This window comes from Zootermopsis nevadensis, unplaced genomic scaffold, assembly GCF_977971745.1.
Source record: "Zootermopsis nevadensis isolate Lab colony 2312 unplaced genomic scaffold, Znev_1.0 Znev_ptg000061l, whole genome shotgun sequence".
Taxonomy (NCBI): Eukaryota; Metazoa; Arthropoda; class Insecta; order Blattodea; family Termopsidae; genus Zootermopsis; species Zootermopsis nevadensis.
In genome coordinates, this window is record NW_028259192.1 from 2,154,768 (window position 1) to 2,173,365 (window position 18,598).

Sequence of the window (18,598 nt, forward strand, 5' to 3'; positions counted from 1 at the left end):
CAATTCTACAATATTTTATCAGATATATTTCATTTCCCACTTAATGTACAAAGCATTCATTTATATCATGATAAGAAAAGGGGTTATAATTACAGATCAATACGTAATCAACTCACGTCAGAGATTGATAAGAAGCTGTACCTCCACTGCCTCCAATCGTAAAGTTACTAGGTGTAAAACTCAGCTTCAGTTGCCTCCGTCTTTCAGCTGTAACACATGGCAAATAACAAATTCACATCTGCCAACTGGCTAACACATTCAGAACCTTTTAGGAGCAAGTCACAACGCAAGCGTCTGTTGTTTTTCTTTCCTACATTGTCTAACAATGCTGTATCAAGCGCAAAAGATTATATAACAAATAGGGAAATGACATTTACAAACAAAACGTTGTGAAGACTATGGAACTGTTACCCATTAAAAGATATTACGAGGTGCGTCCACAAAGTAAGTTTCCCACTCGTCCCACAGCTAGCAAACCTTATATTGCGCGAAGCGACTGTGCGTACGTGATAGAGCAATGACGTAGCATGGCGCATGCACTAACGGTACTTCCCGCGTTCTCACAGTAGCATCGTTGCAGCTGTTGAAGATGGAGGTTCTTATTCCAGCTCCCGCCGACTGTGAAGTGCGGTCAGTGATAACGCTAGGCCGCACACTGCTCGACGGACAGCAAGTCTCCTGCAGTAGTTCAGCTGGGAGGTGTTTAATCATTCATCCTACAGCCCGGACCTCGCTCCCAGTGATTTTCATCTTTTCCTACACCTCAAGAAATTCCTGTCCGGTCAGCGTCAGCGTTTTGAGAATGACAGAGAGGCGGAGATGGTTGTCACACAGTGGTTCCAATCCCAGGCGGCAGACTTCTACGACACAGGTATTCAAAAGTTGGTCCCACGGTATGACAAATGTCTCAATTCCGGTAGCGAATATGTTGAAAAATAGCTGGACACTTGCTGTATCTGTTGCAATAAATATTTCCATGAAATTGTATTTTGTTTCTGTAAACGGCCCCAGGGAAACTTACTTTGTGGACGAGCCTCGTATCTTTGGGGATTTAATTAACCCCTTAAAGGTGAAGTTCCCCTAAATAATATATAATAATTCAGTCCATACCTCAAAGAAAACACTTCACTATTACAAAGTACAAGAGTTTAATTAATGATGTTTAATGAAATAACCCTGTTAACACTGAGAATCATTCAAAGCTCATTAATACAAAATGCACATTTACTGACTGTTGAAGCAAGTGGTACACACAGTTCCCACTGGGCTTTAAAATGGTTCATTCAGCTTTCTAATGAACTACGGGCACAAATATTTGTTTCGTCTTAAATCTTCTGATGAACTACGATCTCTGCGCATTTGTCATTGTTTTGAGCTACTTTATTTAATTATTTGTGGTCTGCAGAATTTACGCACAGTTAGCACTGTTCACAAAGTAACCTATATACATGTACATTTTTTCTAAAATTCCCAATTACAAAACTTTTCCCATGACACTTTATGAAACAGTTATAAAAAAACACAGCCAGTAATGGTAATCTACTTTCTGTAGTCACGACCGGAAAAAGTAAACTTTTGCAGCTCGGTATATTTCAGTGCTGGTATGTATATGTGGTGCAACAGGAACGTGTGGCGTAAACAGCGTAACTCTGGCTAGTAAAACAGGTTGCCATACTGTGCCTATTCTGATTTGTCAGCGGAGCAGAGACTTTACCATCAGGCTGTATATTGCAGCCAATGAAGAAAGTAACAGCAAAGTCTGGTAGCTAAATTACAACTTAAGAAAGTGCATTTACTATACATAAAATTAGAAAATTCTTACAGTATAAGTGTAATTTATAAATCAGATCATGCTTTCTTACAGTATCTAATTCTGCATCAGTAATAACTGCAGAGAACAAAGATATGAAGAGATGAACAATGATAAAAACAGCAAGAAAATATTAAGGCATATTTATGGCTTTTGAGTTTGGGGGAGGGGGTGTGTGAAAGGCATTGAGGAAAACCTAAAAACAACAATTAATCACATGACTAAAACTTATTTAGAATTACAGCAAGAACAATTTCCTTTGGGTAATACATAATGGACTACCAACAAGATATCACATCCAAAATTCAATTTGTAAACCTATAAACAATATTAACATGCCAGCCACAAACAACTAACTTCTGCAACCATGGAGAGAAACTCTAAAATCAACACCACTAACAAAGTGTAATTCCATGGCTGCCAACAATTAAAAAATAATATAAAACATTAACAAGACTTCCTACAGCACAATACACATTCGCATATAAGATACGATTGGAAATTAAAATTCCAAAGGTTTTCTTTGTACCACGTCATGGTGAATGGCATCAAGCATACCAACCAAGGAAAAATCAAATGCAACAATAGTATCAAAGAAAACAATAGTATTCAAGGTCACTGTTGTCATAATGTGATCAAAGACGCCATGGATGAACAGACAGACCCATGAGGTGTTCTTTGCTTAAAGTAAAGCATGAAGAACACCTAATGAAAACAGAGTTAAAAATACAAACAAGATCTTGGCATAAACAGCCGAACTGGCACAAAGAATAACTACCAAGGAGGATGAACATGGCAGGTGTGCTGCAAGCACAACAGAAAAGAAGCAGTTGTAAAGATACAAAATAAGTAGAAAGTTTTCTAGCTAAAAAGCCACTCAAGGTACAACCCAAATTAATTTTATTAAAGTTCCTTTAATGTTCTGTAACTACCACAAATTGTTTATAAATTCATATAATGACCTAATTGTAATGTGCTTTTTTGTTTGGTTACATATTTAGCGAATAAAAATAATCATGATAATAAGTTATGCAACTTAAAAGTGAAAAACAGAAGATACACATTCTGCAGTCCATCTGCCAGCCACTGGAATAAAAGAAATCTCTCACAAGACATGGACTTTGTATGGAAAGAATTGCAATGGCTGGAAACACAAAACTAAGAAAAATAACATAAAAAACCTGGTTATACTGTCTATTTAATGTCCCTTATCTGAATTATTATTACAATAAACTACACTGAAACAATGATACTGCTTATTTATAACAATCTAATGAATATAAATTTCCAATAACAAAAGAAAACAATTTCTGGAGTCACATTCTTCAACCAAATTTTTCTTAAAATAAACTAATAACACAATCAAACTATAATATAAGTTCATAATCTAGCAATGAAATAAAGTGTAAATTCTAAGCCCATGTGCAAATGATTCTGAGCTCATGTAAAGACATATGATAAAATCCTACTATGGTAACATTTTCCTTATTATTTAGCTATAATCATTGTTATAACTAGTGTCTATTAATAATACTATTATATTTTTAGAAGGAACTTATTACATACACAGATTCAATGTTAAATTTGTCAGATATAACCTCAAAGTTTCACAATGACACCATGTTTGTAATGGCTGACTTATAAACAATATGCCATGTAAAACTTGCAGCCCCATTCATGAACTCAATACCAAATTTCAAATGCCTAGTTCCAACAGTTCATTACTTATCACCATCAAACTGAAATCTAAGAAAATATTCACACAACGAGAATGTTATTTTACATTCTCCAAGAAGGTATATCAATAAAAGTTGCATTTCTTAAATGAACTATCACTACACACAAAATCAGAACGCTATATTAACTGATGCTAGTGTTGCTTACAGCTCAAAAGGTCAGATATCTTCCATGCTGCTATTACCAACCGAAAAAAATTAAAAAACACAAGCTTGGGGTGGCCTCCAACTGCACAATGCTAAGATTTTTTGCGAAAATTAGTCAATTGGTCAAAAATTTCAAAAGGGCACACATACAACATGATTTCTTTCCTTAAAAAGGAAACTTGATTTAATATTAGGGAATGTTCAAAAAAAGTTGCATACACATTATAATACGGAATATTAACCTTGTTATCAATCTCCATGCGTTGTGTTTACAAGGGGAACCTAGTGTAGTCCACACTTAACAGATGGCACCACAATATCCTTTCTAATGATTAGACTGATAGACAGGACACAGATGATCTGTTGAGTATCCCTGACAATTGTCAAATTGCAGTGTACAGCACAAAGCGTGCAACACTTCAAAGCTCTGGCAAGAAATTGAACAGTCCTGCGCAACAATTTTGGTGGACGCTCGTCAGTCAGTTGCTCAACAATGTCAACTGTGCCATGAAGCTGACGGTGGTCATTTTTAGCACCTACAATAGATTTGCAAATTCACTATTTGCAAATGCTGACACATGTAATGGTTTAGTTTATTAAAATGTACTTATTTTATTCATTGAATATGTGTATACATCTTTATGGGATACCTGTATGTGTATGTGTGTAATAGGACACTTTATAACTGTGTGTGTGTGCGCACTATATCTTCTAGCCTAAGGACTTTCCACAAAAATAAAAATTCATGGAATGTATGCAGAGTGCAAAATTGTGACGAGTTTGGTCTGATACTACTGCTAAATTTTCAATTTGTGAATTTTAACTGCCTTCATGAATAGATAACAGCAGGACACATGGGAAAGGACTTCCAATATAAATTATTATTATTAGTATTAAATACAGAAGCTCAATTCAAGAGACTATAATAATGCTCATTAAATATGAGAGAAATTCAAAAAGCAAGGTAAACAACGGAATATTTTCATCGCATGATTGGTAACGCTTCTGAGGCCATGTCATGCTGTAGTTCAAGGTAGGATGAAGACAAATTGCAAGTGTGGTTCAGCTGTAGTCCATTTGTGCAGCATAAAGATGGTTTTTACACTAGAGGTTTGCACCAAGGATAAGCAACATTAATACTCAGTCTTGCAGCAATCTTCATGGTATCTACTCTACAGTTTCTAATTATCATTGCTTGAGCACACTCCATATTTTGTTCATCTGTGGATGTTGATGGGCATCCTTTCCTGTCTGGATCAGCACTGGTTCAGCTGATTTTAAACACTCTGATCCACCCATACACACTTCATTGTGGCAAATAGTTTTGTCTCTACTTGCCACCCAATTTTTTACGGATCTCTGCCCCTTCCATTCCTTCGGAAATAAAATAATTCTATACTGCACGCTGCCTGCCCTCAGTGCAAACCTCTAGTAGAGCACACATCTGACACACAAGGACCACAGCTAAACCACACTTACAGTATGTCACCATCTGACCTTGAGCTACAGCGTAACTAAGCCTCAGCAACGTTGCCAATCATACAACATAATAATGTCACTTACTGAACTCCTAATTTCTGAATATGATAAATGCATTTCACTGGAGATCTTTTATCGTTGACATCATTCTGTGTATATCATAACTTGTAGTACCCAGCAAATCTGTCCATCTCTAACCCTGAAAACCTGTCTTCCACAAATGAAACCGGTCACCATCTAGTTTGAGCTACCTTACTCAGTGGAGCAGAGTAGGACAGAGATTTAACTTGTGATCTAGAAACTTACAAAGTGAAAAAAATCCATACACATTACTTATATATATTTTTTTCATGCTCGACAGATACGTAGTACTTACAGGGACAACATCAATGTCAATTACTAAAGCTGAAAAAGGTGTACAGTATGTATTACTACCATGCCTCCAGACACTTTCATAACACGGTGCATACAAAGGACACCTTTAGCGAGATTTCAGGTTCTCACAACAGCGAGCATGAAGGTGACCATCTTCTAGGATGCAGCATAATGCAGTCTCATTGCTCTGATGACAGAGGCAGCAAGCACCTCTAAAACATAAGTGAACTTCTACTACACTAAACGGTGCAACACCCCAGAAGACAGTCACCTTCAAGGATACCATTACTTTATACCGACACAACTGAAGGCATAGCTGTGATTTTCACTTCTATACAACACAAAACTAATAAAGAGCATCAATACTGCCAGTCTAGCTATCTCTCATGTGAGAGGAAATCATTATAATTATTTTCTTTATAGCAGTGTTGCCATAACATGAGCAGCATGCACAAGAACAATGTGGCTGTGTAACCTGACATGTCCGTGTCTGTTGAAGCTCTTAGATCCAGTTTTTGGTACAGGCTACTGCTAGACATAGCTGTGGACAATAAGGAGCAAACCATTAGGTCAAACCTCTATGTATCATCACCTATTGGGCACTTACATTAGCCAGACACTATTCACTTCTGTAAGAAGAAATATAAATTTGTGAGAACTACTGTAGCTGCTTCGTTGCTGATGCAAAAAAAATAAATAAACTCATGTGGAAATGTAAATTTTAAACCTTCGTGTCAATTTTATATTTTACAATCTTACATACAATGAATTCTCTCTGAACAAAATAACCACGTAGCTAAAATACTGTTCAGTATATCAAAGTAACAAACAATAAACCCCCATTTCCAGAAACCTAATTAATAAAAACTTTTGATAATTTTTTTTTGTGCTTTCTTCTGTGTTCTGAACCATAATGGAAGCTGTACAGTCCTCTGAAATGTTAAAAACCTCTCCCATGGCATCAGGACTCAAAAGGGGAAAAAAACAAAACAATTATGGGGCATGGACTACCATAAAAATACAAAATGTTACAGACAATGATGAAACTTAGCACAATGTGTACTTGTAAATAAAAAATAATATGTATAATAATGTGCTCAAAATATCTTTGGATCATTACAAATAAATGGAAAAGGAACTAACTCAAATTTGACTATGTGATTTCTGCACAGACCAAATGAACAGAGAGACAGGACCAAACATCTTCTGTAAACGCACATTTCTTCTAAATTGAAATAATAAATGGAGCTCCAAAATTCTGCAATGCCGCAGGTTGTGTGTATAAGAATCACACACTCCCAGTACTGTCAATATGGAAGGCTTCTACATTCACCTAATGCAACCCTAGTAACTCCTGCTCTGACACTATGTACCTGAAAATGCAACCCTCTACAATGAAATTATCCTTGTGACCAAATGTCAACTACCACCATACTTCAAACACACAGCACAAAAACCAACTGCATTTAATCCACAACACCAAATGCATTCAGATATAAAATATACAAGCAACTCAATAAGCAAATCTATGGGAAAGTAATTCATGAGGTCATCAGTTACTTATAACTCAACACAGTTATCTAAATTATACAGTTTTTGAAAATGGATAAAGACCTTTTTGGAACACTGTATATTCACTTTTGGCATGCCCTGTTCAGAGTAAACTGTGGTTGTTGAAAATAGAAGCAGTGATACCAGTAATTATGATTACTGATATGATAAAATGCTGGGGGCAAATATATGTAAGTCACAGTAAAATCCTAGAAACCATAACTACCAGTTCTTTAAAATAAAAAACACAAACCCCAAAGTGCAGTAGATAAAACTAGTATTCACTTAGTCCCCAGTAAGAACTAGAAATTACTACATTATTACAAAAATCATAATCAGAGTTGGAATACACAATTTTTACATACAGTAAACATTAGACAGCCTTTTGCACTGTGCAAAAGTGATGAACATGTCAGTCAGTACGAGCCTTGGCATCTTCAATATTTGATTAAAGTTTACTATAGTAGGATTTGAGGTTTTTGCGGTGGTGAGTCTGAGGATGGCTGTCTTCTGGGTTCTATCACCGTGTAGTCTGGTAGAAATTTACCAACGTTTCAGAGGTCCTTGCTGCCTCCATCATCACGGTGATGAGTCATGAGCCTACCCTGAAGACAGCCATCTTCCAAAGTTTACTACAGTTTTGTTGCATTATTAAAGTGTAATGCAAGTCTATTCACTTCAGTCCTCAGTAATTATTGCAGAAATTGCTCTTTCCACTGAAAGCAGTTTGCAGCAGGAACCAAAGGCATCTTGAAGAAACTTTCATTCCCATCCCTATTGTTCACAGATAACTATGAAGTGACAGCAAGTAGACACGAGAGAGAATAGGGTGTTACAAAACATCTGCTTGTAAACCAAAGCTCAAACTGACAGAAACGCCCGTCGTTGCTGCACAGCACAAAGGCTGCCTAGTGGTGACTATACATAACAGTTTACAATTGGTCAGAAACAGCAGGTTAGGTTAAATAAAAATTATGAGAATGTCATAACAAGTTTGCTCAATATCCTGTACCAATAAATTAAATAAACATCGTGTAATAAATATGAGGTATTTCTCAGTAACAAAACCACCCAAGAACTACTTCTAACTAAAGGATATGCAGTACAAACCAGATTTTACTAAAAAGAACAGTAAATACTAGATTTTCCAATGTTCATTTGGGTTCATGGAACATGAGCCACGGACATATTCATCTGACATAGAGCTGAAGCAGCAAAGTGCTGGGTGTTGGTCCCCCATCTCAGTACTGAACAACATACAACATAATCGAAGCACTCTTAAAGTTACGCACATTATGTTCTTGAGGCATTAAAAGCTTGTGTTTGATCATCCCATGCCCCTCATACCACCATTGATGCAGTAATTATTAGATGGTGTTATATGATAATCTATGGTCTGCCCCTTGTCAAAAACATATAGCTGGAAATTTCTGAATGCTCTTTACAGTTCACAAAAAAAAACTAATTTATTAAGTCGTCCAACCCCACTCCATTAACATCTTAAAGTGAAGATGCAAAATTAACTCTAAATATTTTCCTTTTATGTTGTATGCATGTTCTCAATTGTAATTTAATTCCGTTAACAGTGAACCTCAGGAACTTCAGCCACTAGCTTCTTTCTACATTGATTTACTGGAAAGCACTAAGTAAAGATATTTTTTTTAAATTGAGGCTTCAAATTACATGTTCATAACTATATTCATAAATTAGATTTTGTGTGATAAAGTATGTTTCTGTATAGAAATTCATCAACTAATATGGAGCAGTTAACTGATTAAAAATTGCATTTGTTAAGAACCCTCAAATGTTGCTACACATAAACCTTGTGTACTGTGCCCATTCGGGTTATAATGCTATAGGTGGTTACCAACATTCCAGAGGAATGTACCACCTCCACAATCACAGTGTAAAACATTACAACCTATAAGACTACAATACACATTTTCACAGCCATGAAAACATAAAATGTCATAATAATCCTTCATCCAACAGCAATCAGCCCTCTTGTCATAATGTAAGTACCCAATATTATTTTTCACTTTAATAATCAGTCTGAACAACAGCATAATATGAAATGTATAAAGCAATAAATGAGACAAATATCATTCAGAAAATTTGATTTCATGTTACAATGCTTCAAACTGGTGAAAAGGATACGTACAAAGAATATGTAGCAAATGAAGAGCATAATAAATACTTTTTCATTTAAATATATATCCTAGCTTGCCAAGCTGAACAAACAACTTATAAAAGAGAAAAATATATTCCAGTTCAGCATCTTGTAAGCAAGCAAAGAACTCTGCAAAAGAAATAAAGTAATTTACTATAGGCTTATATGAAAATAGTTCCATTATGCAGGTAGTTACATGGAATGACAATGCACTGGCCTCACACATTGTACACTTGTCCACACATGTACAAATTGTCAATAAAATGACTGTCCTTACAGTGGTTTTAAAGTAATTGTGACCAGCGGCAAAAATATGCCCCCCCTTTTCTTCCCCTCCTCCAAACTCCCACCCACACAACATCCTGATATCACTCTTATCTCCACTCTTAACTCCTGCCAAATATAATGGTAAGGTAATATAAATCAATGAACTCCATTTATTTAATAGAAAGGTATCACTGCAATATCAGTATGTAAAACTGATGTAGGCCTATAGTGCCTACCTCTCAAAACAATAATCCACATATGGTATAAACCATAACAAATGATGTGCAAAACTTTCTGCATGTAGGAAATAAATGCCACTAGCCATTCTAGCAACACCCAAACTTAGCTAACCCAAATATTAAAAACAAAACAAACTAAAAAAGGCGTTCGTGAAATGTGAGTTCAAAAGTAACACGGCAGCAGTGGCCAGTTTCAAACCCGTGGATTTAAAGGAAATGGTTTGGTGCATGAAAGTGTAACACATCATCAGAAGTAGGTATGTGCACTGTCACAGCTACTTCTGCAAGTAACCCCAAGCACTTTTTTAAATATTTAAACACAACATCTTACAATCTCACCACCACCACCACCACCATCAACAAATAGCTTTAATCCTAAACTTGTCAATGAGTCAATAGTGAAAGTAACCAGAAATCCAAACTAAAAGAATACTTATGGGAAAACTAGTGTAAGTATTTATCTTCATTGCCATACAATTTAGACCACAAGATAGGAGGAGTCACTACACAAATATACAGAGGAAAGAGCATAGTAAAATAACCTAATAAAGGAGAAGAAATTAAAGTATGTAAAGACAAAGATGATCTTATGAGTAGTATCACCCTTAAGACCAGAGGACATATGCTTCTGCTAATGATTATGCCAGGCTACAAAGAATGAGAACAGATTTGATCATCCTGAGAAGTCTACAACACAAGCTCTATGAGAGCTATAAACCAAAATACAATCTTAGTCAACTAAAGAGATGCTTATACTGTCTGTTCATTGAACAAGCAGGAGCATTTGATAGCAAAGATGGGGAAAGCATGACACAGAAGTTTGAATCACCCCTCAGAAAATCTGACCTTATGATGACTCTTATAAGGGATTTTTTATTTTATTTGTAGTGTTCTGTCTGACGACAGGTCCATATGAACAGGATCCTTCCATCCTTTTCTCGGACTGGGACCTGTTCATATACGTTCTTGGCAGATGATCCAGAAGTGGTTTGCCATCGCCTTCTTCTGTGTGTGAATGGAGTAATTGTTGGGATGCCACGGAGGAAAACTCCGTGATGCCTAGACCACGGCCTTGCCCAACACAAGTTATAAATTTGAGCACCACCGGGAATTGAACCCGGGACCCCAGGCTTACAAGGTTAGTGTTCTGACCGCTAGACCACCGTGGCGGTTATAAGGGATATCCTGGATTATAATCAAATGAGTATAAGCAATAGTCAATTTCTGAGAGTAAAATGGAGCGCTTAAAAGAGAATTAATGAGCCCCTTCTGTTCAGCTTAACGACTGCAGACATAATGATAACTGTCATTCTCTGTAATGCAAAACTCCTCATGTATATAGATGACAAGTCTCATCCTCAACAAACTCAGCACTTACATTGGAATTTGACAGCTTGAGCAACTCATCATTCTGACTCCCATGCATATATTTTGTACACACCATGTTTGATCACTAAATATTCAGTATTCTGTATATAACTTGAGTGTACACTGGGCATACCACAAAATATCTATAACAGACAGATCAATGTGTTCGAAAACAAATATGAATTCCATCATCCAAAATTTTTGTAACCTGCATAAGATTCAATGCTGTACACATGAAATTGTTAATCTCTCTCTAATCCCAAATGTTTGCATAATTACTCAAATGCTGAAGAACCAACCACATACATGTTCCCAACACACTCACAGCAAAACACTGAGTTGGTGTGTAGTATGGTGCAATACAATAATCACACAAAGTAATTTACCACCATTAAAACTCATAAAATTTACATAATAATTATACTTTCTGAATCTAATACAAACATACCACAGAACAAATAAAGTTACACACTAAACTAATGTGACCTGACAATGTTATCATTATGCTAGTTTTTTCCTGAAAAAACAATATTTTGTCTTTACAACAAAATAATAATATTGTGACACATTAAGGTTTGACTGAAAACATGACATGAACTGTTTGAATAGCATTCAGTATGACTTAAATAATTCATGGCCAGTGTCAGCTTCAAGACATACAGAGGCCTTACAAAAAGTACTGAAATTAACACGAGCAGTAGCTATGACCATAACTTACAGATCATGTTACTGCTGCACCCTACCACAGATACACTGGACTGAACTAGAAGCATAAACAAACCCTTCAACAAGCAACAGCACAAAAAAAGAGCTGCAAATTGTGCACATAGCATAAAAATTATGGCATATGCTCCAAAATCTTATCTTCAACCTTTGCAGATGATACCAGTTACATAAGAACTCTCTGGTTTATTGGGGATTCTTCTGGGACCATAATAGCCATGATAACCAAGGAAAATAAGGTCATCTAGTTATTCCCCATTCAATCACTTCCATGCACAGAAATGCAGGTAAGTCTTCATGCAAAATCATTATTACTGTTGTTCAATCTTAACCAAATCTGGGATGTACCAACAAATTTTAGTAATTAAACACCCAAATATTAAATTTGATCAAAATCTGCTCAGGGGTTCTCCAGCTATTAGACAGATATGGTGTAACTGATAGGTGCATCAATGCAAATTATAGTTGTGAATACACAAAAGAATATCATAAGCTAAAGCACGAATTCCAAATTCACCTGCATTTTGTGAAGCATTTTCTGAAAATGGAAGTTACATTCTTGACACTTTCCAAAGCACTTACGTACAGACAATCACAAAACACTTACGCTTTTTAAACTACTAAAATAATTATATAAACTTATGAAGCCTCCGAGCATTTCTGCTGCAAATAATTTCAATATTATCACTCTAAATAAAGGTTAATAACACGAAGTACACAATCCATGTACACAGACAGCGATAATTATACAGAAATAATGTACAGTAGAAGAATGCTTCACATATTCTTCCACACTGTAATAATTATTAGATTTACTATAAAATTTAATGTATGAAATTCAAAAACACACCTTGATTCAATTGGTTAGAAGAATTTCCCTGGTGTTCTGCCATCTTGAAATATATTGGACGCGCTTGTACACAAATAATAGAACGTATTTTCGCCACTTTAGGAAACTTTTCCAGCCCCCTTAATAAAAATAAAATGTCCTTCACTAATGAAGTAAATCATTTGTTTCGTCTACTAATTACTTATTGTTCACTTATGCTTAAAATTAACCTTTAAACCACCAAAGCACCTGCCCTTTGCAAAATTCCATGATTGTACTTTTGAATCGCTCACCCAGCGCGCTGTTGTTCCCAAAACATCACGAAAAAGTATGGCCCCTCTGAATATGGTGTTCGGTTCGGTATTGCGGAAAAACATTATCTTTAATAATGCAGAAGTTTTGTACAAGTATGATTTCTATAATAATTATTTTCTTTGATACAATAATACAATTATCATACAATAACAAATGAGTTCTATTTGTTGGTTCTTGTTGCTGTTCTAACCTAACCTTACAGAACAAACATTGTGAACACAAAATGTTAAATACGAAAAGGGAACACTGTTATTACATACTAAGGATTAATAATTTATTTGATAGCTTTACATCAGTACTAATGCTTCTTTGTTTTAGACGGGTAAATCTCGTGAATGCGTACAGCATGTATGGCCCACAGTTTGTAGAGCCTGTTTACAAGAAAGATAAACAAGAATCGATGTATGAGTCCGGTGAAATAGAAAATATATTGCATGTACCAGTTAAGGCAGCACGTGTTGATGCCACATGCTCAGTTTTCCATGATGAGCTTGTCAGGTACGTCAACATAAACTGTTTCAATTAATACATTCTCTGTGCAGAAAAGGCATAATTCCTAAAGCCAAACTTCTTACCCGTTTAGTATTTTTAAGCTGAAAGTTTACCTGAATATCATATTAGAAGCCAGACTGTTTAGGAAAACAGTCAGTATTTATATTGAAAATCATGTAAAACCCATACATACTCTGGGAAAAATTAAGAATTCTCATATGTTATGGCATATGCTAGTTATGATTGGATTGTGATGTATTATCTTGTAGGTGGTTACCAATGTTTCAGAGGAACATAATCGCCTCTATCTACAGATGACTGACTCTGAAGATGGAGATGATACATTCCTTCAAAACGGTAAGCACCCACAAGTCTACATGGTGTCACAATGCAGAAAGCCACCAGTTGACATGCAGAGCATCATGAGAACATCATATTCAAGGTGGTTTATGCAATTACCGCAGTGCTTTGAAGTGTTAAGGAACATTTCAAAACATTACTTCATTGTCCAATGTTCTTTCCTTACAGTGTGGAAGAATTTTCATTTGTAAATATAGCTCATCACCATATAGTATATTTGGCATGTAATATGTATGTAGTAAGCTGTATTGGAACATTTACCAGAACATCTTAAATGTTGAATTTATCCATTCTGACCCTATCGAGATGTATGTATCAATACCAACCAATTTTGCTGCTCCATTTCACATTGATTAAATTATCACACAGTACAATCATAGCTTTGTACTGACCATACTTATCCAAATATAACAGGCACATTTATTTTTCTGAGTGCTTTCCCCTTATCAACTTTAATCTTGATCATACATTAACAGTAAATTTTCTTCTCATTGAACAAAATTATTAGTTAGATATTGTCATTTTTCTCGTAATATCCCTCGATTTAGTAGCTGTAAACAAAAAATATTTTTTATGTGCAGAGTGCTATAGGTGACCATTAAATTGTCATTATTTATTTTCATGTTGCCTTTAAAATATGGAGCTGTGGAATTCAAATATGGTATCCTATCACCACTTTAATCTTGAGATATAAAATGCTTAGTATTGGTCTTACTTATGTGTGACAAAAGAACTTTCTTCTGTGGAAATTAAGAATTTTTTTCTTTTAACAGGAAATTCACAAACCTTGTGATGAGGGATGGAAGGAAAATTCTGGCACGGGAACTGATTGAAGAGGTATATTGGAAACACTAGCAGATCTTGATTTTCATTATTTTATTATGCAAAATACATTTCAGAATAACCAAATGTCACAGCATGTGGCAGATCAGATTATCTGACAGGAGATTTTACTATTTTCTTCTTAATCATGTTGGCTGACTGACTTCTACCAAAATAATTATATAGAACCTGCGTATATCATCCATAATTTATGAAAGTATGTCCTTAGAAATGTTGTTCTTCAGGCTTTTGAGAAAATTAAGAGAATCCAGTTGCAGCGGTATCATAGTACAGAGGACCCCGAGAAGAAAACCTCTGTTCTGACAGATCCACTGAAGATTTTTCATGCTGCCTTAGCAAACAGTAAACCTGTACTTCAGTTGACACCCATCAAGCGTGGTGGAGTCACATACCAGGTTGGTTGTTTCTGAATTGCTCTTAAGTATTCAGGATGCTGGCAATGATAGAAGTGAGGCAGTGCTGCTCGTACAGATGCCAAAACATTGTTACTCAAAGCATTGAAGGAAAGTATCTCAGTTTTTGTTTAGACTCTAACAGATATTTTTATAAAAATACTATTCAAAGAAATGCATCAATCAAAACTTATGAAAGTGGTGTTCATTCCCAGAAACTTTACCTACATGAGCACCTGTACATGCCTAAAACAAGACATGTCTTTTTTATGATGCCTCACCTTCATGTTCCTTTTAATAATGGGTACTTGTGGGTTATCGGGACACATCACTTTAAAAATAGGTTAGGTTAGCTTAGGTTAGGTTAATGTGTGTGGATAAATGACATATACTTGAAAGTTATTATATTTTATTTGGAAATGCATGAGATGTTGATTGTTGTTACAACCTGTCTCCGGAGGCCAAAATTCACTTATAGATTTTAGAATCGTTTTAAAAATATCTCCGTTATCATTTGTACGCCGCCACGTGAACTCGGCTAAATAACTGAATGAACTAACAGATAACAACCGAGTATACGGGTATACTGATACGCATGCGCAGTTTTCCGTCCAGTCCAAGTCCAGATATTCGACTCTCCCGTTTTGTGTCCCGATAACCAACAAGTACCTAATAATGTAGTGTAAGATATGTGAAGAATGATAAAACTTACCATTGAATGTTCAGTGGGCATTACACTAGTGCAATATGAAATGTAGCAATAGATCATCAGGGTAAATTATGCCAGGTGCTGCTGTAGCATCCTGGTGTGTTATGTTGATTCTTGGATTCTTTCTTGTATGTCACGTTTCATACACTGTTCATTGTCCATTCAGTTATATATTTAACATTTTAAATTAGTTAAAATGTTTAATATGTAAATATCATTTCTTTTTGACATCAGGAGGAGATAATATGATCCTTAGTGCAATGACATAGGAGCAGGGATTGAACTTGGTGATGGCCACATTGGGCCGAAACACGTTCAAGTGAATGGACAGTGAACAGTGAAATGCGATGTACAAGAAAAATCAAATAATGTAATTTACGTCATACACGAAGTTTATGCAATAAAACCAGTTGTAAAAGTAGCATCATCTGTAAGCCACTGAGCAGTAGACCTGAGAAATCTATCATGTCAAACAATTACAGTAGCAATATACAAATGAGAAAGAAAAAGATACTATCCCCATATGTTTTGGAGGAGCATACCATTCTCCAACTTAAGCCATAAGATGGAGGCACAGTATTCCTCAAGCATGTTGGTATTTGTTTACAAGTCCACGAGACATTACAACCCAGAAGACTAACACTGATTTCTCACAGGTTCCTGTCCCTATAACAGACAAAAGATCACAGTTCCTGGCAATGAAATGGATAATTCTGGCTGCAAAGGATAAGGATCCCAAAGTGCACTTCCCTGAGAAACTTGCATGGGAACTGGTAGATGCTGCAGGTAATCAGGTATGTAGCCACCGTATCTTTGAGCTGCTATCATATACGGTAGATAAAACGGTTACTTCACAATACTTATACAGAGAGTATGTTTAACAATATGATTTTATGTTCTGGCAATGCATCAAATTTACTGACATCTTTCCATGGTTTTCCTTGGTCCCTTCAGGAAACTTCTAAGATGATGAAGATTTCCGTCTTCTGGGTTGTTGCGCTTTGTGGTCTGGTCGATGTTAACCAATGTTTCAGAGGTCATACTGCCTCCGTCATCAGGGCGTCATCGCCCTGATGACGGAGGCAGTATGACCTCTGAAACGCTGGTTAACATCTACCAGACCACACAGCGCAACAACCCAGAAGACGGAAATCTTCATACTCACCGCTGTGAGAACCTCAAGTTCGAAGATGACATTTCATAACAGGACCTGACCATTCATAATCATCTTATCACATCTCATTTGACTATATAACCTCTGCAGTTAGTACAGGATCATAAAATAACCAATAAAACATACATTTATATTATGTTCGGTAAAGTGCAGGTTTGATTCATGGCAGAGACGCTTTCACCTGTCTCCTCGCCACCGCATACAGACTCACTCTGGAGCTTTACTTGGCCTCCTGTCCAGTATCTTGAGCTCTCCCCTTTGGGATTAAATATCCAGAGTGAGCACTTCCCTGAGGAGATTAATAATGCTTTATCTCTGCTCCTTTATGGCACAATGCTTAGGAACAGGAGTAGTTTTACCTTCAGTTTCAGTAAAGGTAATGAGGTCAATGCATTACAGGGAAAAGTGGTCAAGAAGAAGCAGGACTTGCACCGCCAGTGCGAAGCGAACCGAGCCTATGCACATTACAGATGGAGTTGAGATGCTTCATAATTACTATAAGTTGTGATCATGTCATCAAATAAAATAAAAAGTTACAATACATACATAAATGCTTTTGTGTTTATTTCATGTTAATAGAAATATAAAAGCACTTACTAATATACGGTAAGTTTGTCTATTGCTTTACCAGTGAAAATAAAACACTTTTGGCAAAGTAACCACAAACAAGCACATTTTATATGCATAAATCCTTGCATATGACTTTGGTATTTCATGGCAATTAACTCGTGATCTGATTTGCACCGCGAATTCAATTTGCCAGGCTTTAAAAATGAAGCTTAAAGCTACATTTAGGCAATAATTAAGGTCCAGAACATGGAGTCTGATGTACCTTATCCTCCACATTCCCCCCAGGGCATGTCAAACATCCAGTACAAATACCACAGAATCAGACACATGTATACCTTGCCTAGCACACAAGGCATAATGGAACTGAGTACAGACAATACCTCATAGGAAGTACGTGGGATTACATAAATTCAATGTAGAGATGAACAACTGTTTCTAAAATTACTCATTATTATCTGATTTTACAAACTCTAGTTCTTACTATTATTAAAATTGGTCAATATCACCAAACACATCAGTAAAACGCTTTGGGTTAAGAACAGTTCCATAGCGAATGGTAAAATGGAGTTTCTGAGGTGTAGAATATCGTCTCAAGATTACATAAGGATCAGTACTTTTTTCACTCATCTCAGAAAATGGCACAACATCTGACAATGGACAAAACACATCAACACGTTTCCCCCAGAAATTTAAATAAGAGATTTTTACTGTGCTACTATCAGAACTGAGGTAGATGGATCCCACAAGCTTATGGAAGATAATACCCACTGAATACAAGGCACAGCATGTCACTCCACCTGTAACACAAAAGAAAAATCAATCTGATATTTTCCTTTGACAAATATTACAAGAATGACTTACTTCAAGTGGAATGAGAACAAATTACAAAACTTGTCCCTCTAATTTAAGTCCATTCTAGCCACACTAATCAGACAAAAATTACACTTCACAGGGAAAACTGTTATCAAAATTTGCCCTGAAACATGGTATATGGAATTCATTTAATGATAGTCAGTAGCTCAAACTACATAGTGTCAAGTGATAGGTCG

The 18,598-nt window shown here is 36.0% G+C and overlaps 3 protein-coding genes across 6 annotated transcripts in view; 1 reads left to right on the forward strand and 2 right to left on the reverse strand.

Annotated features, from left to right (window-relative positions):
* The window catches only part of Mkk4 (dual specificity mitogen-activated protein kinase kinase 4), a 27,334-nt gene extending 14,352 nt beyond the window's left edge, over positions 1-12,982 (reverse strand). Inside the window, exons 1-3 of one of the 3 annotated variants that reach the window (XM_022077631.2) lie at positions 12,716-12,982; positions 6,023-6,088; positions 117-207 (exon numbers count right to left, since the gene is read on the reverse strand). In XM_022077631.2, coding sequence (XP_021933323.1) covers positions 117-207; positions 6,023-6,088; positions 12,716-12,758 — 200 coding nt within the window. In that variant the 5' untranslated portion in view covers positions 12,759-12,982. Of the gene's footprint in view, positions 1-116; positions 208-6,022; positions 6,089-9,259; positions 9,379-12,715 lie in introns of those variants that run through there. The other 2 variants (XM_087340785.1, XM_022077632.2) reach the window with 2 other exon arrangements.
* mRpS7 (mitochondrial ribosomal protein S7) lies at positions 12,970-17,530 on the forward strand. The gene is made up of 6 exons (XM_022077640.2): positions 12,970-13,101; positions 13,328-13,507; positions 14,635-14,698; positions 14,929-15,099; positions 16,462-16,599; positions 17,379-17,530. Exons 1-6 carry the CDS (start codon positions 13,025-13,027, stop codon positions 17,457-17,459), a joined length of 711 nt encoding a protein of 236 aa, XP_021933332.1. The 5' UTR covers positions 12,970-13,024; the 3' UTR covers positions 17,460-17,530.
* A 672-nt stretch (positions 17,531-18,202) lies between these two features.
* Positions 18,203-18,598, reverse strand: part of LOC110836449 (glucose dehydrogenase [FAD, quinone]) — a 52,663-nt gene continuing 52,267 nt past the window's right edge. The window contains exon 12 of one of the 2 annotated variants that reach the window (XM_022077630.2): positions 18,203-18,346. In XM_022077630.2, the coding sequence (XP_021933322.2) occupies positions 18,338-18,346 (9 nt within the window). In that variant the 3' untranslated portion in view covers positions 18,203-18,337. The remainder of the gene's footprint in view (positions 18,347-18,598) is intronic. The other variant, XM_022077629.2, reaches the window with a different exon arrangement.